Raw genomic sequence first — 26,765 nt, forward strand, 5'->3', positions numbered from 1 at the left:
CCACAGTTACCAGGTGGACAGAGTTAAAGAATCAAGGATGTTCTTAACGCCTCCTTGAAAAGAACTGAAGTATTGTTACTGACCCAGGCCATGGTCCCTTGCCCATGACCACTCAAAATGGAGAAGTTGAATTAGTGCGGCTTTGTGATCTGCTCATCTGTGTGATTGGAGAAGCCCGGTGGGAACAATGGAAGCAGTGGACTGTGTGTCTACCTACGAACCCTGCCAGGCATCTCCTGGCCCACCTGTGACAAACCTCACACCCACATCTCACAACTCACAGAACTAGCGCACAAGCAAGTCATCCCTGATCCCGAGGGACAGTTGGAAAAGGACTCGGAACAATTGAAAAAAAGGTCCACGATCAAGTAACTGGCAGAGGTGAATAAATTCAAAAGCTGCCAAAACTCTCAGCCAATTTATTTCTGCGTTATTGTCAGTCAAAGACTGCCCCAAAACACTAACCCACCAGGGCCGAGGCTTCGGCTGACTGCAGCCCAAGGACTGGACCCATACTCCTTCTCCAGCAGCAGGTGTGGTGCAATCTGAATCAAAGCACCAGAACTGCCCCATTTTACGCCCTTGCCACGTAACAAGGTTGCAGGGCCGTCTGCTCAAGTTGAACGGGCCAGGGCTGAGATGTGATGTGGGCTTCCTTGGCTCCTTGGATCCATTGCTTCCGTCGCCTCAGCCCCACTGGCGTCGCCTCAGTCCAGGACTCCGGCTCCTCACGTCACTGTTGAGGAGGGGGACGTTGCTCCTCCAGTGGGGTCCTGACTGACTCCTCTCGCTGGCACTTGGAATCTGTGCAGATACCCCTGACGGCTGCTCCCACTGACTCTGCTGCTTTGGCCTGAGTGAGAAAATAAAACCAGATCACGTCCAAGTACAATGTGCCCCAAACATCACTGGCTGGGACTCTCACCTGAGCCATGAGGTGTGTTCTAGCCAATAACTTCAACCTCCCTGGTGCAGTAACAGGTATCTCTAAACTCAACTCAACTAACTTAAGCTAAAAAGTAAGACGCACCTTCATGTTATTGATGGAGTATTTCAGTGCCATGGGAATACTGATACGTCAGAGGAGCACCAACATAGGACTTAATTTTTAATGCATTCACATTTTAGGATGTTACAGGCAAGGCAAGTTTTTGCTGCCTATCCCGAGCACTTTGATGGTATTTATTCACAAAATGCTGGAGTAACTCAGCAGGTCAGGCAGCATCTCAGGAGAGAAGGAATGGGTGACGTTTCGGGTCGAGACCCTTCTTCAGACTGATGTCAGGGGGGCGGGACAAAGGAAGGATATAGGTGGAGACAGGGAGATAGAGGGAGAACTGGGAAGGGGGTGGGGAAGAGAGGGACAGAGGGACTATCTAAAGTTGGAGAAGTCAATGTTCATACCGCTGGGCTGCAAGCTGCCCAAGCGAAATATGAGGTGCTGTTCCTCCAATTTCCGGTGGGCCTCACTATGGCACTGGAGGAGGCCCATGACAGAAAGGTCAGACTGGGAATGGGAGGGGGAGTTGAAGTGCTTGGCCACCGGGAAATATTAAATACCTTCGATTTGTACCAGCATCTGCAGTTATTTTCTCATACTTTGATGGTCTTGCAGCCTGTAGACTTGGGCTGCTTCGCTCACCGAGGCAGCTGCAGTTTTTTTGCATTTCAACCTTTGCCGTGAGCCGGTGAGACATTTCTAATTGGTGTTGCATTGGTCACTCCAAAGCCACAGAACTTCAAATGGTGCAATTTGCAACTATAAGTGGTGCGGAGGGTCCTTCTGACTGACTGCAAAGGAAAGGTCCTCTATCTTCTGGATTCATGGCATTTTCTCCTTTCACGCCTTCCCCAAATAAATAACAGATTACGATTAGATGCTGAAGATTAGAGAGAGGCAACGCTTAAAAGAGAGGTGCAGGGCGATTTTTTTTAACACAGAGAGTGATAGGTGCCTGGAATGCGCTGCTAGGGGTGGTGGTGAAGGCAGATACAATTGTGGTATTTAAGAGGCTTTCAGATCGGCACGTGGATGTGCAGGGAATGGAAGGATACACATCATGTGTAGACAGAGGAGATTAACTTGGCATCCTGTGTAGGAAGGAACTGCAGATGCTGGTTTAAACCGAAGATAGACATAAAAAGCTGGAGTAACTCAGCGGGACAGGCAGCATCTCCGGAGCAAAACATTCCTTCGCTCCAGAGATGCTGCCTGTCCCGCTGAGTTCCTGCATAGTTTTGTGTTTAACTTGGCATCCTGTTCAGTACAGACATTGTGGACTGAAGGATCTGTTCCTGTGCTGTACTGTACTGACAAAATGCTGGCAAAGTTGACTAGATCAGGCAACATCTGTGGAGAGAGAAACAGAATTCACATTTCAGGTTCTTGATCCTATGTTTGATGACATTTCGGTTTGCACTGAATACAGGGAGATTATGCTCCAGCATTGCACAACACTGGTCAGACTTCAGCTGAAGTACTGCCTGCAGTACCGGCTACCACCACCAGAGGAATGGTGTTCCAACACTGGAGAGGGTGAAAAGAAGATTCACTAAGATGTTGGAACAAGGAACTGCTGATGTTGGTTTGATAGAGTGGACTTGGGGAGATACTTCCACGTGTGGGAGAGAGAAAAAAACCCTAAAATCATCCCACCAGCAAACCCAGGAGAAAGGTCTTTCCAGGGGAGTGGGGTTGTCACATGGATTCACTTTCCTATTGCTTTCTATTCTGCTCGCTAATAGCCATTCTCTCTCCTCTGTGTGCATTTGAGCTGTTTTGCTATATAAAGGTTTCTATCTAAATGCAGGTGGCGTTGGTACTGTGTGGCTGTGCCCTGCAGTAGTGTGAGTCACGCAATGCTGCTGACCTAAACTGGCCACTGTATTCATCAGTGTATATACTGGAGCCTATCTCCTGCTTGCAAGCAAGAAGAGAGACAGCTCAGGAGCTTTGTTCTGTCTCAGTGAGTCAGTCAATTCCACAGGATGGGAGTGGACGGGAAGGGGGATCAGATACGGCAGGATTCCACACTTCAATCTCTTCCGCAATTTACCTGGAGTTTACTGTGCACAGTCGGCCTGAACCGATTCGCTTAACATGACTGAACCTTAGCCCAAACTGCCTGTGATAAGCACATTGCAGGAGTTAGGGCATCATCCAACATACTGCCAAGGACTGATAATCAAGAAAATGACACACCGTGAGATTACACAGAGAGCTGGCTTCAGAGATCATCCGACTCGAAATATTATCAGTTTCCGTATTGCATGCAGCATTAGATTGGGAATTCCATCATGGAAGAGGTAAAAAAGCCTTTGGCCAAAATGAACTGCCCCCGCAAAGACCTGACAATATACGTAAAATTTAAAAACAAAGGCGTTCCATTACACTATGTAGCCACACACATTACTTCCAACAACGATGCAGCTTGAAAAACAATGATAGATGAAAGTTCACTGTGAGAGCCTGAAGATAGGTCTCGACCCGAAACGTCACCCATTCCTTCTCTCCAGAGATGCTGCCCGTCCCGCTGAGTTACTGCAGCATTTTGTGTCCATCTTTGGTTTAAATGGAACTACATGTTCAGTTGTAATGTATGAAATGTGGAAAGATAAATGGTTAATGTTTACGATCCAGGACCTTTTGAAAGAAGGGCTCGGGTACTGAAACACTAGCCATTTCTCTCTCCACAGATGCTTTGACCCGCTGAGTGCTTCCAGCATTTTCCGTTGAATTGAATGCCACATTCAAATTTATTAAGCAGTTTCATAGAAGTTGGTGAGATTAGCAAAACTGCAGGCCACGAGTGAGCAGGAAGGAACTGGTTTACACCGAAGATAAGACACAAAAAGCTGGAGTAACTCAGTGGGTCAGGCAGCCATTCTGGAGAAAAGGAATAGGTGACGTTTCGGATCGATTTGGCTTTGATCTGTCTTTTTACAGATCTTACATGAATTTGTTCTATGTACTTTTTCATATCTCTCAGTTCCCTCTCCCCCGAATCAGTCTGAAGAAGGGTCTTGACGCCAAACATCACCTGTTCCTTTTTTCCAGAGATACTGCCTGACCCGCTGAGTTGCTCCAGAGATGGCTTAATATCTTAGGCCATTAAGTGAGTCTCAAATCAATCCAACAGGAAGAAATCTCTTCACCTAGAGAAAGCTAATAGCGTGGAACATGCTGACACATTCCACTGATACTTCCTGACTTGCTCAGTATTTTCAGTGAAATCCACTTTAATATCTCAGAGAGCATCTGAGGGGATGCATGGGTAAATGTACCGGTGAGTAATTAAGTACATGTGGCGGGTAAGGAATGGGGTTAGTAGATGGTGATGGGGTTAGAAGAAGGTGGTGAAGAGTGGACAGGGAAATAGCAAACCAAATATATTGCAGATGTTGTAAATCTGAAGCAAACAGAAAATAATGGGAAAAGCAAGTCAGGCAATATCTATGGAAAGAGAAACAGTTAAGGTTTCAGGTCTACGATCCTTTGTCAGGGCTGGCTGTAAAAAAGAGAAAAGGTCGACAGGCAAAGAGGTTCATATATCAACAGAATGAGAGAGCATATCTCTAAAGCTGGAGAATCTGGGACTGTCCAGAATGCTGAAACGGACCCAGAAGGAAGGCGGGGTGTTGTGCTCGAACTTGTGTTGGGTCTCGATGTAACAGTGTAGGCAATCACTGATAGATCTGAGTCTGAAGATGGGTCCTGGCCCAAAACATTGTCCATCCATTTGGTCCACAGGTGCTGCTTGACGTGCACCATTCCTCCAGCACCTTGTGTTTTGCTCAAGATTCCAGCATCTGCAGTTCATATCATATCATATCATATATATACAGCCGGAAACAGGCCTTTTCGGCCCTCCAAGTCCGTGCCGCCCAGCGATCCCCGTACATTAACACTATCCTACACCCACTAGGGACAATTTTTACATTTACCCAGCCAATTAACCTACATACCTGTACGTCTTTGGAGTGTGGGAGGAAACCGAAGATCTCGGAGAAAACCCACGCAGGTCACGGGGAGAACGTACAAACTCCTTACAGTGCAGCACCTGTAGTCAGGATCGAACCTGAGTCTCCGGCGCTGCATTCGCTGTAAAGCAGCAACTCTACCGCTGCGCTACCGTGCCGTCACAGTTCTTTGTGTCTCCACTGGTAGAGACTGTGAGGAACAGAGCACAGAGAGAGGACAGGAGAGTGAATGGATATAGAGGTGGTGGGAAGGAAAGCAGATGGAGACAGGGGCAGTAAAGTACAAAGGGACTGCACATGCTGGAATCTTGCAGAGAACACAAAGTACTCCAGTAACTCAGCGGGTCAGGCAGCATCTATGGAGGACATGGACAGGTGACATTTCAAGTCAGGTCCATTCTTCAGGCCCTTTTTCAGAGAAGGGCAACTGTGGAGAAAGTGAAGGAGAAAAAGAGGGAAGGAATAGATGAAGTAATGAGTGGGAGAGAGAAAAAATAAACAGGGAGAAAGAAAAAGAGACAGCAGGAGGGCGTGCAGCGTAGGTTCACTAGGTTAATTCCCGGAATGGCGGGACTGTCATATGTTAAAAGGCTGGAGCAATTAGGCTTGTATACACTGGAATTTAGAAGGATGAGGGGGGATCTTATTGAAACGTATAAGATAATTAGGGGATTGGACACATTAGAGGCAGGAAACATGTTCCCAATGTTGGGGGAGTCCAGAACAAGGGGCCACAGTTTAAGAATAAGGGGTAGGCCATTTAGACCGGAGATGAGGAAGAACTTTTTCAGTCAGAGAGTGGTGAAGGTGTGGAATTCTCTGCCTCAGAAGGCAGTGGAGGCCAGTTCGTTGGATGCTTTCAAGAGAGAGCTGGATAGAGCTCTTAAGGATAGCGGAGTGAGGGGGTATGGGGAGAAGGCAGGAATGGGGTACTGATTGAGAGTGATCAGCCATGATCGCATTGAATGGCGGTGCTGGCTCGAAGGGCTGAATGGCCTACTCCTGCACCTATTGCCTATTGTCTATTGAACTGTAGATGCTGGAATCTAGTACAAAACACAAAGTGTCGGAGTAACTCAGCAGGTCAGGCGGCATCCGTGGAGGAAATAGATAGGTGACGATTTGAGAAGAGTTCTGAACATCCTCAACAGATGCTGCCTGATCCACTGAATTACCCCAGCACGTTGTGCTTTGATTCAAGAAAGGGATTGGGAGGGTGCTGGGCAACTGGAAGGAGCACTCACCCAATCTACGTTTGGTTTCCCCAACACAGAGTCGGCCACATTGCGACCAACGAATGCAGTACACGAGATTGGAAGAAGAGGGCGTCATCCTGACTACGGATGCTGTCTGTGTGGAGTTTGCACGTTCTCCCCGTGACCGCGTGGGGTTGCTCCTGTTTCCTCCCACGTTCTAGGTTTCTAGGACGTCTAGACACGTCCTAGACGTCCTAGGACTTATGTAAAAATTGTCCCCAGTGTGTAGTGTACGGATAATCGTTGATGACCCGGACCCGGTGGGCCGAAGGACTTGTTTCCACGCTGTATCTCTATGTCTAAAGTAATAAACTAAAAGAATGAGTGTGTGTGTGTGTGTGTGTGTCTGTGGGCTGGTTGTGATCAGACTGTCATGCCAGCTGGTGTCTGTGGATGGCGCTGCCTGCCTGGCAGTGAGCAGGCGCTTGGCAAGGCAGGAGGAAGAGGGCGATGGCTGCAATCGATAAGAGTTGGGCCAATTCAGGATGCATTTCACAGCAATTAACAACAAAGCAAACACACCTCGAACCCCCGAATAAATCATTAGATGCCAGTAATTCTCCCACTCAACAGCTGCAAAACAGGAAAATAAATAAAAGCTCACTGGGAATGGGGAGAAGTGTCAAAAGATAAAGCTGGAGTTTTATTGTTGCTTTTGCTTGCTGCTGCTCAGGTATGTTGATTGTATCTGTTGTTGTGACGTGGGGATTGGGCTGGTCTCCCCTCCCCCACTCTCACCCGATCCTGCCGTCCTTTCTGTCTTCGGCTCAATGTCATACCTACTCTGCAATTTTTCGAAAACGCGTTTGGTTCTGCATTTTTGCAAAAATAAATTCCAGTTCATAGATGCTGAGCCTTCCCAGGGCTGTATTAATTTCTGCACGCTGCACACAGAGGTGCCTCCACACCGTGAGGTGGGGAGGAAAATAAGGGGGACATTTTCTGTGATGGGGAGAAAGAGGCGTCAGGGCAAACTACGGAGAGAGGGCAGGGAGAATGAATGTACAGTGGTAGAGATGGTCGTGCTGCTGCCTCACAGCGTCTGAGAACTGGGTTCGATCCTGAGCTTGGGCGCTGTATGTGTTCGCCCTCTGACCGTGTGGGTTTCTTCCGGTTTCCTCCCAAATCCCAAAGATGTGTGGGTTTGTAGGCCAATTGGTCCCTGCAATTTGCCCCAAATAAGTAGGGATGTGAAAGTGGGATAGAATAGAACCAGTTGGTGATCAATGTTCAGCATGAACTTGGTGGCCCTATATCCATGCTGTATCTTTCAACTCAATCAATCAATATAGTGGTCGGAAGAGAGGAAAGTGAGAGGGAAAGAGGGGCAACTGGAGTGAAAGTGGCAGAGGGAGAGAAAATGGAAAGGGGTAGATGAGGTGATGAGGGGAGAGACGAAGAGAGAAGAGATAAATGGGAGAAAGAAAATGAATGAATGAATGAATGAATATAACTTTATTGTCATTCAAAACTATACACCAGACGAGTGCATATTTGAACGAAATTCCGTTGCATCTGGCTCACAATGTAACACTTGATTAAATAAATAAATAAATAAGTAAATAAGTGACTCGCACATAAAATAATTACGGCAGATCATTGCGAATTCAAGAGTCTGATGGTTCGGGGGAAGAAGCTATTGCAGGACCTGGCTGTTCTGCTCCGTATGCTGCAGTATCTTTTACCAGCGGGCAGGAGGGTGAACAGTCCATGATGGAGATGGGTGGGGTCTTTAATAATGTTGTTGGCCTTGGTCAAGCAGCGTTTGTGTGCAATGTCCTGGATGGAAGGAAGTGAAGTCCCGATGATTTTCTCAGGCGTCCTCACCACGGAAGTAAGTTATGAGAGCAAATTAAGCACAGTGAATGATGCTGCCAGGATTAGAGGGTATTTACTACAAGGAGAGGTTGGATCGGCCTTGGGTCGGCCCGCCGCGGACCTTTCACCGTCCGGCGCGGCCTGAAATAGGCCGCGGGATTTTCTCCGCCTGGCGGGGGCTTCAATGTCGGGAGCCACGACCGCCCTGATGTGCAGCGGCAGCGTCTTCGCCCGCCCTGAATCGCGGGACTGGGGTCGGCCCGCTGCGGACCTTTCACCGTCCGGCGCGGCCTGGAACGTGGCAACTTCAACAGCCTGACCGCGGGAGAAGACGGCAGGGGAAGAGAAATTACATTCTGGTCTTCCATCACAGTGAGGAGGGGACTGGAGGAGACTCACTGTGATGGATGTTTCTTTTTTTGTTTTGTGTTGGTTTTGTGGTAGTGTGCGTATATACTTATTTTATTGCTCATTGTTGGACTGTGGGTGACGAAATCTCGTCCAAAAGACTTGTTTTTTTTTGGATGACAATAAAGGTAATTCTGATTCTGATTCTGATAAGCCTGGATTGTTTTCTCTCAGCTTTGGAGGTTGAGAGGAGACCTGATGGAGGTATATAAAATGATGAGAGGCATCGATGGTCTAGACAGCCAGAACCTTTTTTCCAGGGTGAAAATATCAAACACTAGAGGACTTTGCTCTAACATCTGTGGGGGGAAGGTTTAAAGGAGATGTGCGGGGCGAGGTTTTTACACAGAGTGGTTGGTGCCTGGAACGTGCTGCCAGGGGTGATGGTGAAACCAGAAGTGGTAGTTGCATTTACGAGGCACAACGATATGCAGGGAGAGGAGGAATATGGAGCATGTGCAGGCCAAAGTGATTAGTTTAAGAAGACATCACATTTGGCACAGACATCGTGGGCCTGCTCCTGTGCTGTACTGTTCTATGTTCCACACAGCATATAGTGAGTGATAAAGAATGCTAGTATGAGACAGTGAAGGGCTGTGTGGAGTCAGCACATTAGGAGATTAGTAAGGGCACAGAATGGTCCTGGCCTGCCTTCAAATGTCCTAGCCACAAATTCTCACCAGTGCAGTGGCTGCATGACACGTCGATTTTTAGCAAATGATCCAAAATGGAGGCTCCAATAGCCAATATCCCTCAGAGAACAGAAGCCACTCTATCTCTGGCATGGTTCTCGCGGGATCAAGATTCCGCTTGTCATTGAAACTTTGTCCGACAGGGGAGTCACAATTACTTTTTTCCCGGCTCTTTTCCAGCGTTCTGCTCCTATCACTCTGAGGAAGTGTCCAAACCAGAATCTTTGCTTGTCCATTCCCTCCGTAGATGCTGCCTGCCCTTCTGAATTCCTCCAAAATGTTGTGTTTTGTTCAAGATTCCATCATCTACAGTTTCTTGTGTATCCAAATCTTTTTTTCTCTCGATTTTTCACCGGACATTTGGGAGATTCTCGGATGAACTGGAAGGACTTGCCAACCGTTCACTAAAGCAATAATTTGTAAGGAGCAGGTATGGGACACTGAGGGAGGAGCTCTGAGCCTGTGCCAAGTTTGCTGTGTGGTTTTGAGTGGGATCATGTTTAAGTCCAACTTCAGGATGATGAGTGGAAAAACAAAATGATTTAGTTTAGTTTAGTTTATATATTGGTTCTTCGGCCCGAATCCACACTCACCACCAATCACCCATACACTGGTTCATGATATCCCACGCTTGTATTCACTTCCTACACACCAGGGGCAATTTACAGAGAGACCAATTAACCTACAAACTCGCACGTATTTGGGATGTGAGAGAAAACTGGAGTACTATACCACAGTTGCACCCCTTTGCCACAAATTGTTTGTTTCAATTCGATCCCCTTACTCTTCTGAACTCAAGAGAATCTGCTTAATCTCTCCTCAAACTACAAATTAGCCATTTGACGAATCAATCTGTTGGATCTTCTCTGTAAACCCCAGCAGTATAAATACATCCTTGCTTCGAAGGGGATAAAACACCTGTACACAATACTCCGAGACTCTTATCAATTTCGACAGAAGCACCGTAGAAAATATCCCACCTGGATGCATCGCAGCTTGGTTTGGCAACAGCAGAGAGCTGTGGATGTAACCCAGTTCATCACACAAACAAGCCTCTTCCCCATTGACTCCCCCTACACGTCACACTGCCTTGGGAAAGCAGCCTCATAATCGTGGGACATTTACACCCCAGTCCTTCCATTATTTGCATATACAACCAGATTCAGGAACAGCTTTATCCTGTTATTAAACTACTGAATGGTCCTCCCATAAACTGGGGCATAGTCCTGATCTCCCAATCTACCTCATTGCGGGTCTTACAGTTTTTTTATCTGCACTTTCTCTGTAACTACAAGGCAATAATGCTGTTGCATTATATTCTGTGTCCTTGTTTTATTCTCTTTGCATTGCCTGTTACACTTGTGGAGAGCCTGATTATACTCATACATAGTCTGATTTGACTGGACAGCACGCGAGCAAGGTTTTTTCCCGTATCTCAGTACGTGCGACAATAATAAACCAATACCAATTGCAATCTCACCACTGACATAAAATTTATGTGGCATGTTATGAATTTGTGTGTTGTCTGAGTCTATGTAAGAGTTGCCTGTGTAAGAGTTAATTCTGTAGAATCCATTTTGTGCTGTTAAAGTAAAAAGTTTTAACTGAGTTTTGTGTTCTTTGAATTATTTCATAGATAAGTCTAGCTGACTTTCACACCTGTGTTACTGTTGCAAGCAAGATTTTCCCTGTACCTGCACCTCCCTGTAAATGTACCTATGACAATAAACTTGACTTGACTTCATGGTGGTTAATTGACTTTCAGTCCCATTATTTTCACCAATATTTAATTTTAACCACTGCTAATTATTCCAGTCTTGTTGTTTTCCCCTATTGCTGTGAGATTTCCAATATCTTAATTTAGTTTAGAGATACAGCGTGGAAGCAGGCCCTTCGGACTACCAAGTCCGTACCGACCAGCGATCCCTGCACCCTACACACACTTGGGACAATTTCACATCTACCGATCTCCTTTTCTCTGGCATCACGATTCAATCCTCTCCTTATCTTACACCCTTTTGTCTCGACTTCATCTCGACCCTTTGTCCACCTGTCTGCCATTCAAACTTTCCTCACCTGTAACCACCTATCACTTGCCAGGCTCTGTCACCACCTCTTTTCCAACTTTCTCCCATTCTCACTACAATCAGTCTGAAAAAGGGTCCCTTCCCAAAATGTCACCTATCCATGTTCCCCAGAGATGCTGCAAGACCTGCTGGGTTATTCCAGCACTTTGTGTTTTTTTGGAAGCCAGCATCTGCAGGTCTTTGCGTCTGTAAGTAAGAATTTCATTGCTTGTTCTCCATGCAGATGACAATTAAACACTTTTGACTTATCTTGACCCTTTCTTATTTCACGATACTAGAATAGATTGTTCTCTCACTTGTTCTTCTGCATATTGATCTCGGAATCCATTGTATCGATATGTATTCGGAAACCATTTCTTATACACTCCATGACTTTGACCCACATACTGTTACTGCTAACTCGACTAGTACAATCTATGAAGATTAAAGTTCCTCATGGTCATTATTTTACCCTTTTACTTGCACTTCAAATTATCAAATGAACGCTGGTGTTAGAATCCCACACTCAAACTATCAGAGATCCAGGTTCCATCCTGACCTCGAGTACTGCCTGTGTGGAGTATTTTATATTCTCCCAAGTGACCACGTGGGGTTCCTCCGGGTTCTCCAGTTTCCTCCCCACTACATAAAAGGATGTGCAGGTTAGTAGGCTGGCCACTATAAATCGTTCCTGGTGTGCAGTTGAGTGGTGGAATTTGGCGGAGAGGAGGCGAGCGTGTGTGATGGGAGTTGATGTAAATGTGGGGAGATTCAAAAAATTGATTAATGTAGGGTTAGTTTAAAGGGGTGGTGATGGTTAGCATGGACTCATTGGGCCGAAGGGCCATTTTCTGAGCTGTGTAGCTCCACGACTATGACAAAATAGCATTCCCATTTCCCCTCCTCTACAAACTTGAAATGGCCTTACACACAGAAATTGGTTTGATGCTCTCAGTGCAGTGCAGTAAAACTCTGAGTATCTAGTATGCGATTGTTTAAGAATCTTGATGGTTGGGCATCTGGTGAAAGGATAGCATTCCCCACTCTCCCTCTAAACCCCCAGCAAGCTTCCACTGACCGCAGTGAGCGGATGTGCATTCAATGGCGTTCGTTGAGGAGTAATAACAGAGCAGGAAGCTGGGAATTCTCTTCCAAGCAGTGCCTTTGGGTTCCGTGTCCTGCATTCCTTTTCAACTCGAAATGGTCCCTTTTCCTATTCTCTCCTTAAACTCACGGCTTCAAGGGTAAATTTATTTTTTACCTCGTGATGTCATGAGAAAAGGTGAACTAAAAGGGTTTTTGGGTATTAAGAGGAGTAATATGTCTTGAAAATCTTCCAGTTTGGCATTTCCATCGTCAAAAAGATGCCGGATTATCGGAGTTTCGCTGCATCATTCGAGATATCGCCATTTGGAAGAGACATTACATGTCCAATAGCAATATTAGAGACGCCTGTCTGCATTCGGGTGGGTATTTAAGAGCCGACAGCATTATCTTTAGGAGCTGCAGAATTCACCCCAGGCTTCCTGGTCTATTTTTACTCCTCATCTGATTTCAGTGAAAACTCATCTGGCCATTACTTCAACAATCTCAGTGGGAGTTTGCTACCTCTCTACTCCCTGCTTTGTTTCCTACGTTAGAACAGTAACCACGGGTCCAAAGGTAATCTGGTATCTAGAATCCCCTGTGGTCAAGAGGCTGTGTGTAAACGTGAGCTCCTTCTCAGTTTTGAAGTAGAGCGGCACTTTGATCAGGCTGGAAACAGTCATTAAAATTTTTTGCTGAGATTTTGCATCGTGACAAGACCGGCGCTAATCAACATGTTAAGAACCGTGTTCCTCTTGCTTTTTTGATTACAGCTACTCTGAGGACTCTGCACCTGCAAGGTTATCTATCTGATTTGCTGCAATTATATCCAGTAATGAGTTTGGGCCCTGTACACGCACCATCAGTCATCCAGTAATACGTCTCATATTGATTTTCAGTGAGAACTACCCAGCGTCTGATCAGGCTGACCATTGGGAATCCAGTTGGAACATTTCCTCATCTCATTTCCCTTCCTTTTCCCCTTACCCTGAGAATGATAAGTAGCTGTGTTAATTTGCACCCTGACGCTCATCCCAAAATTTATTCAAATATTGTGGATATAGTCAGAGGGAGAGAGTGAGGGAGGGAGGGGGAGAGGGGAGAGGGGGGAGAGGGAGAGGGGAGAGGGGAGGGGTGAGAGGGGAGGGGAGAGGGGAAACAGTTCCTTCGACCTACTGAGTCTGGACATGCCAAATTGCTTTGAAGTGCTGGTGAAATGCAGTCTCAGTCACAATATGGGAAACCACAATTCTGTCTAGATCGAGGGTGTTAACTACAGTGAGAGGTTGGACAAACGTGGGTTGTTCTCGCTAGAATGCTGGACGTTGTGGGAAGTCCCAATAGAAATATAGAAAATGATGAGAGGCATGTGTGGGGTAGACAGCCAGAGCCGTTTTCTCAGCGTGGAAATGTCAAAGAAGTGAGGATAGCTTGAAGGTGAGAGGGGCGAAGCTTAGAAGAGATGTGTGGGGGAAGTTATTTACACAGAGAGTGATGGGTGCCTGTCATGGGCGGTAATGGAGGCAGATAAGATGGTGGCATTTAAGAGGATTTTAGGTCGGCACATAGATATGCAGAGAATGGAGGGATATGCATCTTGAGGGAGGGAGAGGGGGAGGGAGACTGTTAGAGAGAGTGAGTGTGTGTGTGAGAGAGAGAGAGATAGAGAGAGAGAGAATGGAAACAGTCCCAGAAGGATATGGATCTTATGCAAGAGATTAGTTTCTATTGGCATTGCCTTCAGCACAGACATCACGGGCCGAAGGGCCTGTCCACGAGCTAACTATTCCATGTGCTGTGAGAGCATCCATATCCTTGAATCAGCGACCAAGGGCAACAAATACCTGCCAAAGGATTTTTTCTTTTCACCAGAAGAGCAAAACTAATGACCATCCCAGTCCATCCCTGAAATACAGTATTTAATGGCTCTGGGTCTTTCACCAGCTGTAAACATCTTTTGCTGAATTGTTGCCAAGCCTTGAGGAAAAGTCCGTGCTAAAACACAGGTGATAAATGAACGCTGACAATGATAGGCAGGCAGCAGGGCTGGCCCTGGTTAGACAGTCGAAGGGCCAGACGGGAGAGTGATTTACGGAGAGCTTTGTGTTTAAAAAGCACTCGTGCTCTGCCCAAGCAATGATGGGTCTTTAATAGCTGAAGGGTATTGATTACTTTGAATAACGCTCATTGCATCATTTGCTGTGAAATCTACGAGAGTTTAAAAGACACTCAATTCCTACTAATCAGGAAGGTGAAGTGAAATGTCCCCACAAAAGTTTTATTAATGAATGTGCCTGGGAACAGTTCTTGGTGCCTCAATCCATCCATCAACTTGGTATTTCAAAAACGAAGGCCTCTTTACAGCAAATTAGCACCACATGCGTTATATGACTTGATCTCCCACTACTTGCTCAGTCCACATTTAACGTGACTGCTTGTTAACATTGACGCGTGATGCGTCGGGTAGAGCTGCTCCCTCGCATCTCCAGACGCTGTGCTGCCTGTGTGGAGTTTGCACGTTCTCTCCGTGACTGGGTGGGTTTTGTCCAGGAGTTCTGGTTTCCTCCCACATCCCACATCCCATAGACATGCAGGTTGGTGGGGGTAATTGGCCGCTGCAAGGTGCCACAAATGTAGATGAGTGGTAGAATCTGCGGGGGAGTTGATGGGAATGTGGGCAGAATAAAATGGGCTCAGTGATGGTGCCATAGAGATACAGGACGGAAACAGGCCTGTTGGCTGTTATTATTGTTATATTAATAATAAAAAATATTTTAACATTATATCCGTGTAATACATTTCTCGTTCGCATTGCCCTGCTTGAGTTTCATCAAAGGTCCTTCAACCAGCCATCAGTGGGAACAGCCTCCCTCAATTTACCACATCTAAACCCATTACGATCTTGCACATCAAATCTAATCTACCTTCACTGTAAGTTAGTAGGGATTGCTGATTGTGGGAGCAAAACCCCCTTCGATATCAAGCAAAACTCTGGTACGAGAGAGAGGGATTTCTGTCATGAGTAGAATCTAGATAAACTGTGAGTTTTTTTGCTTTGGAGGAGATTAGGCTGGGAAGAGTTTTGAGAGAGGAGTGTCACATACCAAGGGTTTTTAATTGAGCAAACAAGAGGAAGTGTTTCCATTGGCAGCCTTGTTGGTAACAACATAATCACAGTAATTGGCAAACCACAGGACAGAGTTGGAGTATTTTTTTAACGCAGTGTGTTGTTATCTGGAACCCACTGCCTGAAGCAGATTCAAGAAGAGCCTTAAAAAAAGAAATGGATAAATATTTGAAATAAAGGCTCTGGAGAAGCAGCAGCTGGGTGGACTAATTGCATTGTTCCAGCACCAGGAGAGTTTGGGTATATTTTTGTTAAGGCATGGTTAAATGGTTGCTTATTTCATCGATGATCAGACTGATGCAGAGGAAATGCTGGGCTGGCAACCATTTCACGTTAGCAGATTCATGTGTGTGTGTGTGTGTGTGTGTGTGTGTGTGCGTGCGTGCGTGTGTGTGTCAACTACCTCCTCTGGCTGCTCAATCCATAAACCACCACTCTCTGTCTGGAGATGGTTCTGATCAAGTCAGTCTTGCTGGGACTGCAGGAGGCTGGGCAGAGACAGTAGCCAAGAGGGAAGGATTCATGCTAATATACCTTCTTGGTACATTACAGACGATGGTTTAACAATTGACCACAATGTCTGTGTACGAAACTATCATAAGAATATGTATGGTCAAAGGAACTGCACAAGGTATTACCTCAACGGACAGACTCACACAGCGTGGAAACAGGCCCTTCGGCCCAACTTATCCATGCCAAGCAACATGCCCCATTAACACTAGTCCCACCTGCCTGCGTTTAGCCCATATCCCTATCCGATCCAGGTAACTGTCTAAATGGATCTCAAACTTGTAGAATTTCTTCACACCTGGACGATGCCTAAACTAAATGAGAGCAAGAATAGGCTGGATGTTTGGGAAGCTCTCTTTTCCTGGACAATAACGAGTCTGAAATGCAGCAGCAGCTGGAGAGGCAGTGCCGATGTACTGCAAGGAAAAGTTGCACCAGTTCTTGCCTGGAGCTGAGATCACATCATGGGGATGATTTTATTTGCAACGTGGTCCATGTGGATGGGTTTCCATCACCTGAGGGGCTCAGAAAGGGATTCTGATGCGAGCAGTGCCATCTTTACAGTTCAAGTCAGCTCTGGTCCACTGATTTCTTCCATTAAATTAGACGCGGACACCGAGCCAGTTGGTTTTTGCACACAGCTAAAAACTGCTCCGAAATGTAGTGGTCACTGTGACAATGTGTTAACTTCATACCAATGGAACAAGAGTGGCTGGTTGGCAAAATGGAGGTGTCATATTGCGGCAGAGGACATGGTTCTTAGTTTAAATGGCCATCTGGCCCAGACCTTGATAAAACCCTACCTAGCCTCAGGCTGCCCAGTCTCAGAGCTAGAAGGGTCCCGACCCGAAACGTCACCTTCCCATGTTGTACAAAGATGCTGCCTGAACTAGCTGAGTTACTCCAGAACTTTATTTTATTTTTTGTAAACCAGCATCCATAGTTCTTTGTTTCTACATCTCAGAGTTGGATTACTGAGTCTCTGCTTGTTACATTACGTGTGGAGAAAACACAAAGTGCTGGAGCAACTCAGTGGGTCAGGCAGCATCTGTGGAGAAGATGAACAGATGATGTTATGGGTCTGGACCCTCCTTCACATTGCTTGTGGTACCCGATGGGGGAAAGGTGGGGAAGACGGCTGTTCTCAGTTCAGCGTGAGGACACATGCACTGACAAGTAATTGGAATGTATGAATTAATTGATGCTAAAAGCAACAGAGTGGAACTGCAGAAAACGGTATTTCTTGCTGAGATGCAGTACTGGATACAGGAAACGCAGACTTCGGTTGGCCTCGTTTGATTAAGCTAGTTCTACAATAGACTTCAATGAACTGAGTTGTCAAACTCAATCGTTGCCTGGTGAATATGCGGCACGGTGGTGCAGTGTTAGAGTTGCTGCTTTACAGCATCAGCAACCCGGGTTCAATCCTAACCACAGGTGTTGTCTGTATGGAGTTTGTACGTTCTCCCTGTGATCGCGTGGGTTTTCTCCAGGTGTTATGGTTTGATTCCCACATTCCAAAGATATGCAGGTTAATTGGCTTCTGTAAGTTGTCACCTCGTGTGTAGGATGGAACTAGTGTACGGGTGACTGCTGGTTGACGCTTGTTGTGCCAAAGGGTGGACCAAAGGCCCTGTTTCCATGCTGCCTCTCTAAACTAAACTAAACTAACAATGCACCTGTGGATGCTGAACAAAGTCAGGACCCGGTTTGTTCAAAGTGAGGCAGAGAAGCTTTCTAGTGTCGACCACTCATATTGTTACAATACCACAGGAAAGGACTCAGCTGCAGAGGTTCTGAAGGTGTAACAATCTGCTATGGTCACTCCTCTCCTTTCCCCTCCTACACTCATCTCCCATCCCCGAGTCCCTTATTTCCCTTTTATCCCCCTTCTTTCCCCTCCCCACTGTCTCGTTCCACTTATATCCCTCCCTCCGGCTTAAGATTTCACTCCTCTTCTCTCCTTATCTGATAACGATGTCTTCTTTTCACCTCTAGCCTTTGTCACTTACTCCACCCCTCTGCCAATCAACCCCCTGTACCCGTATCCAACTGTCAACCAGCCAGACTTTCTCCCACCCTCACCTCTCTTTCCCAGCTTTTACCTGACCATAATCAATCTGCAGAAGGGTCCTGACCTGAAAGGTAGACATAAAATGCTGGAGTAACTCAGCGGGACAGGCAGCATCTTTGGAGAGAAGGAATGGGTGACGTTTCGGGTCGAGACCCTTCTTCGGACCTGAAACATTGCCTGTCCATTCCCAATGCAGATGCTGCCTGACCCGCTGAGTTTCTCCATTGCTTTGTGTTTTGCTCAATATTCCAGCACCTGTAGTTCCTTGCGTCTGCCATGGTCTCCGTATTTGAAACCACCTCAAGGGCATGTATGGGTCTAAGGACTGAGCACTGGGTCAAAGCACTTGTAGAATTTCTCCACTATGGAATATCCTGAAGTTCGGAAAGGCCTTATGTCCCGACGCTAAACCCTGGCACTATCTCCAAGAGAAGAGGAAGCCAGAGGAATCACCAAGGATTCACCAAGGGCGGCACGGTGGCGCAGCGGTAGAGTTGCTGCCTTACAGGGAATGCAGCGCCGGAGACTCAGGTTCGATCCTGACTACGGGCGCCGATCTGTACGGAGTTTGTACGTTCTCCCCGTGACCTGCGTGGGTTTTCTCCGAGATCTTCGGTTTCCTCCCACACTCCAAAGACGTACAGGTATGTAGGTTAAATGACTGGGTAAATGTAAAAATTGTCCCTAGTGTGTGTAGGATAGTGTTAATGTGCTGGGATCGCTGGGCAGCGCGGACTCGGTGGGCCGAAGGGCCTGTTTCCGCGCTGTATCTCTAAAACAAAAAGGAGAGCTGACTCCCAAAGATTTTCATCTTGAAGAGAACAGTTTATCTTGAAAGTGATCTTACCTCCATTGTAGTTTTAACATTGTAGTCAGGAAATAATTTTTAAAGGGGGGGCTTGTGAAAAGCTGAAACTTTGATCCTCGCACGGTTGTGAGTGGAGTTTATTTTTATAAAGACTGAGATTGATACAATTTCACTGAGCACGTGTATCCATTGAGAGAATGAGGCTACAGTCCTGATCAGCTTGTAATCGAGATTAAATAGCTTGTTCCTAATGGGAAACATCATGCGAGAAGCCTCTGGAGGAATACAAATATTAGTCTGGTCCTTCCATTCTCTCAGCCCCTGATCTAATTTAAAAATATGCCCAAAAACCCAATCACCGCAGTGGCCAAGGCTGTTAATGAATTGTTACCAAGTACCACAGTATAATCTCGGAGCACAGCTCATTCGACTCATCGCTTTGTGCTTATTATTGGAGCTAAATAAAATATTTGAAAATGATTTCTGCTTAGTTCATTTAATTCCAAACTGCTTGCTGCGACAATGAATAACGTTATTTTACAGTTATCTAAAGAACACTGCAACAATGTAATGGATATCAGGCAACAGTCTGATGGGCTTTGTGCCTGTACCTGAATCTAATGGATGATAATTGCTTATTTATGGAAGTCCTCTTGACTGCAGATCTATTACTGAAGCTCAGAGCATGTGTTTCATTGCATTATTTCACATAGCGATGATTAAATAGCCTGATCTGTGGTAAATGTCAGTACACACAGTTCCGTTTGTTTCCTAATTCTTTTCTTCCCAAATGTCCTCCCTATTTCTGTATGTCATTCTGGGCAGCTGCCTTTAGAGGGGCTGCTTGAATTGCTTGAAAGATACAGCATGGAATCAGGCCCTTCGGCCCGACCGAGTCCATGCCGACCACTGATCACCCGTTCCCACTAGTTCTATGTTATTCCACTTTTGTATCCGCTCCCGACACACTCGGGGCAATTTTACAGAGTTCAATGAACCCCATGTTTTTGGGATGTGGGAGAAAACCGGAGCACAAGTGGTCATAGGGAGAACGTGCAAACTCCACACAGACAGCACCAGAGTTCAGGATCGAACCCGGGTTGCCACCACGTTGTTCCCCAACATGGTGCTAAGTCGGGGAGAAAGTCCAGTAGTAATTCTAACATCACTGTACAGCATCCCATCCCCTGTTCCTTCCCAGCTGAGGAATATTTCCCAGCTCCACAACCTTCCACAATCGGACTCATCCAGAAATGAATACAATTAATCATAGAGGCATAGATCGGGTAGATGCACAGAGTCTCTTGCCCAGAGTCTCTAGCCCAGAGCAGGGGAATCGCGAACCAGAGGGCAAGGGTTTTAGGTGAGGGGGGAAAGATCTAATAGGAATCTGAGGGGTAACCTTTTCACACAGAGGGTGGTGGGTGAACAAGCTGCTGGAGGAGGTAGTTGAGACGGGTGGTATTGCAATGTTTAACAAAAAATCTGGACAGGCACATGGATAGGACAGGTTTAGAGGAATAGGGGCTAAAAGCAGGCAGGTGGGACTAGTGTAGCTGGGACATATTGGTTGGTGTGGGCATGTTGGGCTGAAGGGCCTGTTTCCATACTGAATGACTCTCTTTGACTCTATGTAGTTGCACTCCTGAATCCCTCTGCTCTACAACACTTCCCAGGGCCCGACTGTTCAGCATGAAGGTCCAACCCGTATGGAGCGCCAAAATATGGCGACTTCATTTTGTGGGTTGTGCAAAAGAATTTCACTGTGCTGTGCACACATGGCAAAACAAGGGACCATTGAGGCTGGTTCTCACATTAACTTTACAGTCACAAGGCCTCACACTGATCTGAATTAAACTCCCTCTGCTCAGACCCACCCATCAGCACCAGGGGTAATGTATGAGCCACCACCTTGACCTACCTGCGTTTTCCTCATCCTCCCGGCGGGTTGGTGGGTTTCGTGGTTGACGGTCCACGGACCGAGCGACTGGTTGGCGTAAAAATCCATGGGGTACTGCTGCTGCCACTCGACCTTCTTGAGAGCCACAGCTGCCTAAGACAGAGCGAGAACCCCAGAACACAGTGAGGTCAGGTCACCAGGGAATGCACGTGGTCAAAAAAAAATTCAAAGATCACACTCGCTTGCCACCACTTGATAGTCCATCTGATCCTCAGACCCAGCCTACCTGTGCAGTGTATGATATGATTGCACCAACTTATGGTGTGATCTGTCTGGATAGCGCGCAAAACTAAATGTTTGACTTTATCCCAGTACACAGGGCAGCACAATAGTACAGCTGGTAGATGTGCTACCTGTTGCAGAGAGTCTGGTCCCATCCCGACCTCAGGTGCTGTCTGTGCGGAGTTTGCATGTTCTCCTGATGAGAACGTGGGTTTCCTCCAGTTTCCTCCTACATCCCAAAGATGTATGGGTTTGTAGGTTAATTGGCCAATGTAAATTTCCCCTGGTGTGCAGGGAGTGGATGCAAAAGTGGGATGACATACAGTATATCCCATCCCTTGACAGGTGCCATTGTTACAAGATAATCAATGTTATTCACTTCGTCTGTCAGTGGTCATAATATTTTGGCTGATCGGTGTAGAACGAGTGTGATTGGGTGATTGATGGTGGGCCAAAGGGCCTGATTCTGTGCTGTATTTTTCAATCAATCAATCAATCAATAAACCAATACCAGATTCCAAAGCAGAAAGCACTGGAGTAACTCAGCATCTGTGGAGGGAATGGACAGGCGATGTTTGGGATGGGATCTTTCTTTATACTCAGAATTCTACCATTTGCTGTTCCTTCTGTCCCTATAAATGGGCACCTGTTTGTGAGCTTCTATGAACGGTGTTTCCCAGCAGGCCCAACGCATGTGGCAGTAGCACGGAATCCAAAGCACCCGCCTGTGTCAGTCTTGTGCCAAATGTAACTGCCTCAAGTGGGCTTCACCAAACAGTGAACCACACCTCTGTCCTGGTGAAACTTGTCCTGGTGAGACGGGCAGCACGGTGGCGCAGCGGTAGAGCTGCTGCCCTACAGTGCCAGACACCCGGGTTTGATCCTGACTGCGGGTATCATATCATATCATATCATATATATACAGCGCGGAAACAGGCCTTTTCGGCCCACCAAGTCCGCGCCGTCCAGCGATCCCTGCACATTAACACTATCCTACACCCACTAGGGACAATTTTTTACATTTACCCAGTCAATTAACCTACATACCTGTACGTCTTTGGAGTGTGGGAGGAAACCGAAGATCTCGGAGAAAACCCACGCAGGTCACGGGGAGGACGTACAAACTCCTTACAGTGCAGCACCCGTAGTCAGGATCGAACCTGAGTCTCCGGCGCTGCATTCGCTGTAAAGCAGCAACTCTACCGCTGCGCTACCGTGCCTGTACGGAGCTTGTATGTTCTCCCTGTGACCTGCGTGGGTTTTCTCCGAGATCTCCGGTTTCCTTCCCACGCTCCAAAGACTTACAGGTTTGCAGGTTAATTGGCATGGTCTAATCGTAAATTGTCCCGAGTGTGTGTAGGATAGTGTTAGTGTGCAGGGATCGCTGGTCGGCGCGGATTTGGTGGGCCGAAGGACCTGTATCCTCGCTGTATCTCTAAACTATCTTTGGTTCCTGCTGCTCTCTCTGTCTCAGTTACCAGATGAGGACTGGGAGCGTTTTGAGAGATGTTGTGAACTAATGGTACTAAGGATTTGTGATGCTTATCTGACTGGATCAAGACTTCCTGTTTGACCTTTATTTTTTAAGCAGTGCAGGCAATAGATATAATGAATGTACCTGGATTCCTGCCGAATCTCTTTCACAGATAGCCTTCTGCTGAATAATGATACAATTAATCTTTTTATTTAATTTCCTCTATTTGTGCGATTAAAGCTTAATTATCAATTGTTTGTTACAAATCACAACGGTGTTACATCCCTCCATATTATTTGTCAATCGATGCTCTGTTTGCTGATTGATATCATGAAGCAGTATGGCACTCGATCTCTTGTTGGCATTTGTTAGTCTCCCGGTGACTTTTTAAAAAACAAAACATATATTTCATTCCCTCATGGTATCCCTGTGTAAAATGCCACAACACATTCTCACCTGCTCTTGCCCTTGTACTACTGTCCGCAAGAGGCCTGCATTGGCAGTACTCTGGTCACCATGGCAACGATGGAGGCCTCAGGCTGCATCTTGGCCTAAGAACTGGGAATGATCTCCTCAGACCAGGCCTGACAAACACCCAGAACCAGATTAACCACTTGGCAAAACAAATCAGAGGGCCAATTAAAAGGTTGTGTTTAAAAATTATATATTTTTCCCTCCACAGATGCTGCCTGACCGTCTGAGTTCCTCCAGCACTTGATATGTTTGGATAAATATTTCAGCATCTACAGTCTCTTGTGCCTCCATTTTTTTCTACTACTTTCCATTTTTTTGTTGTACGTAGGGAAAATAAAGAGATGTTTGATCAACAGGCAAGGATCAGGGATGGCGGTGCGTGTTTGCGTTCCAATTGGCTGGGGGGAGTGGCCATCGTGGCTAGCAATGTGCCCAAACTCAATGGGCAACATGGATTGACAGGGAGCTCTCAATGTCCCTTCCCGATCATAATCTCCAACTCAAGACGCTGCTCTTTTCATCATTTGGGCCGGGTACAAGTGAACACAGCAGTCGCTCGTTCAAGGTCCACGAGGTGGAGTGGTGAAAGGAGCCGGGCGTATCCATGTTGTCTTCATCACAGAACTTCTGAATGCCGTGCTTTGCTATTCTCACTGATGGTTGCCTTATTTCCATGGCCGTGAAGCCTTGCTTTAAAGGGAAGAACAGTTCTGGGAGTGTTGGCGGGCATGGTCCGAGGAGATCACTCCTGGTTCCATGGCCAAGATATCGCCCGAGACTGCTAGTGCTTTATTCCTATAGATGCTGTTCAGCTTACAAATGCCTGACTTATCGACGACCCTACACATGAACAAGCTCCCATTGTATTATGAAATTCAAAACTCCAACGTACGTACATACGCTTGTCCCTACGAACAGCAGAACTAGTTTTCCCTCTTTCTCCACTTCTGGTAATTGTTCTAACAGCTTTGTGTGCTTTTGATGCTCTACATTACGACGCCCTGGAGGTATAGTTATCACACCGAGTGATTTTGTGCACTTTCCGACTGATGAATAAAACCAACTTAAGGATGCCCGCAAAGACGAGACCTGTTTGTTACCTCGGCACGGCTTGTAGTTCCATCCATGGTCAAACAACTTCACAAACAACTTCACAACCCATGGAGCACGATGAGCACAGAGGCTTTAAGGGAGACAGGGATGAGGTCGAAGGAAATGGGTGCAGGGGTGGGCTATACAGCCCTGAGTGCCAGTTCTGCCATTCATCAACATCATGAGTGATCTTTTACCTCAGCAGTTAGTCATGCAATGTAGCTATCCAGCAGACAAACTGCACACAGCAAGATCCCACAAAGACTCATCCCACACCAAAGCAGTACTGATCTTCCTTCTGATTTGTTTTTTCAAGTAATAGATGGGCTTGTTCAAACAAGGAAAAACTTGCCTCCTGCTGATTTGTCTCGCAGGTAAACTTGCAACAGTGTCTTAGATAAATGTATTTAATACATGGAGACTCTGGGCTGATGTTGGAGGAGTAGCATCCCTTGTGGGAATGTCAGGGTTGATACAAGCTCGTCACCCTTTCATGTTTTTATATGTTACCTCTTTTAATCTCAAAAGCCTCAAGAGAGCATGCAGGGAAATAGCACAGAGAAGACCACAGTTCCTTCTTTGCTCACACACAGGGGTGGAGGTAGGGGACAATGGAGTTGAATACGTGGAAGTGTGAGTGAGTGAGTGAGTGAGTGAGTGAGTGTGAGTGAGTGAGTGAAGGTGAGTGTGCGTTCTTAAGATTTGGTCAATGATCTGTACCCTCTTGGTCACTTGGATGGAGTGATGGCAGATGGTTGCTGGCAATGACCACGGGGCCATTACGGCAGACGGGGATGTGGTCATAAGAAATAAGCGCAGGAGTGGACCATGCAGGGGTGGGCCTTGCAGGGGTGGGCCATGCAGGGGTGGACCATGCAGGGGTGGGCCATGCAGGGGTGGGCCATGCAGGAGTGGGCCATGCAGGGGTGGGCCATGCAGGAGTGGGCCATGCAGGGGTGGACCATGCAGGGGTGGGCCGTGCAGGGGTGGACCGTGCAGGGGTGGACCGTGCAGGGGTGGGCCGTGCAGGGGTGGGCCGTGCAGGGGTGGGCCATGCAGGGGTGGGCCATGCAGGAGTGGACCGTGCAGGGGTGGACCGTGCAGGGGTGGACCGTGCAGGGGTGGGCCCTGCAGGGGTGGGCCGTGCAGGGGTGGGCCGTGCAGGGGTGGGCCATGCAGGGGTGGGCCATGCAGGGGTGGACTATGCAGGAGTGGGCCATGCAGGGGTGGGCCATGCAGGGGTGGGCCATGCAGGAGTGGGCCATGCAGGGGTGGGCCATGTTCATAGTATGTATGTAACAATTATATATGTTATAAAAGACCTCGCTCGACTGGTTCTTGAACTGTAGCGAACACAGGCCTGGTCTATTCCATTTCTCTGCATGCTGAAAGCCTGTCTTCCCAGGAACAAGTCTGGTGAATCTTTGCTGCACTAATTTCATGGCAAGTACATCCATCCTTCGGTATGGAAATCAAACTTTACACAATGTTCTATTTTCCATCTCATCAAGGCCCTATACAATAATTGATATAGGATTGGTGTAAATGGGTGGTTGATGGTCTGCAGGGACTCAGTGGGCTGAAGGGCCTGTTTTCGTGCGGTACGTCTCTTTATGATTCTATGACTAACAGCCAGAGGTGTATCTACGGAAAATAGCACCTATGGCAAGCACTGAAATTGCGCCCTTGCCCAAACATCTGACACCCGGCTAACCGCCTCAGCCTGTGTGGAGGAAGGGTTCCTGGGAGAGTTGGCTTGCTGTTCGGAGAGAATGGGGCCACCGCGTCAGCAGAGGGTTTTGACGGCGAGTTTGTGAAGCAGGGACCTTAGCCACAACAAAGGCGGGCGGAGATGGTTTCCATCCGCCGCGCCAATCTGTGTTCATGGTCCAATTACACACGCCTTCGACCTGGAGGCCCACTACATCTATTCACATCAGCCTCCATAAACGAAATACATTTTGCATGTAATAACTGGCGAGGGTGACCGCCGACTCGTTCAAATGTCCGAGCTAACCAAGGACCAGCATGCGGCTCTGGGATTCCCGAAGCAGTGTTACGGGCGACTATGACCAGCCTCATGGTGCGGGTGTTTGGGATGAGAATGCCTACAGCCCCATTCTGTTATCACTGTCCCAGGATGGCTTGTCTGACTTTAATAGAAACTGCTCTCTGGCGCCCCCTTCAAGTGGCGCCCAGAACACGTGCCATACCTGCCATACCCTAGATACGCCACTGCTAACAGCGGTAAGACTTACTTACCACGGTTCAAATCCCCTCATAATAAAGGCAAATAGGCCATTTGCCTTCCTCACTGCTTGTTGCACCTTTATGTTAACTTTGAGTGACTTGTGTATTGATCATGCCCAGGCTGCTGTGAACATGAATCCACCTGCTCTCTCACCATTTAAAAACACTCTGTTCTTTAAGTTTGACACATCAAAGGTGATGACCTTATGATTTCCCATTTAGTGTTCCATCTGCCACATACTTGCCCTCTCACTTCGCTTGACATTATCCCTTTGAAGCCTCTTTACATCTTCCACCTAACTCAACAATCCCTGTTACTTTATATCACCAACAAACTTGCAACTATGACATTTGGTTCACAAGGCCAAATCGCAGTTATGGATTGTGAGTAGCTGCATGGTTAAAGCAATGGAGCTGAATCTGACTCCCACCTTGAAATGAATCCTTCCTGGAATAAGCAGCAGCTGC

The 26,765-nt window shown here is 47.0% G+C and overlaps 1 protein-coding gene across 1 annotated transcript in view; it reads right to left on the minus strand.

Annotated features, from left to right (window-relative positions):
- Positions 1–310: 310 nt before the first annotated feature.
- Positions 311–26,765, minus strand: part of dph1 (diphthamide biosynthesis 1) — a gene marked incomplete at its 5' end in the record, with an annotated part of 649,238 nt that continues 622,783 nt past the window's right edge. Inside the window, 2 exons of the mRNA XM_078422395.1 lie at positions 311–853; positions 20,747–20,878. Coding sequence (XP_078278521.1) covers positions 734–853; positions 20,747–20,878 — 252 coding nt within the window. The remainder of the gene's footprint in view (positions 854–20,746; positions 20,879–26,765) is intronic.

Source organism: Rhinoraja longicauda, chromosome 26 (genome assembly GCF_053455715.1).
Source record: "Rhinoraja longicauda isolate Sanriku21f chromosome 26, sRhiLon1.1, whole genome shotgun sequence".
In the NCBI taxonomy this organism is placed as follows: domain Eukaryota; kingdom Metazoa; phylum Chordata; class Chondrichthyes; order Rajiformes; family Arhynchobatidae; genus Rhinoraja; species Rhinoraja longicauda.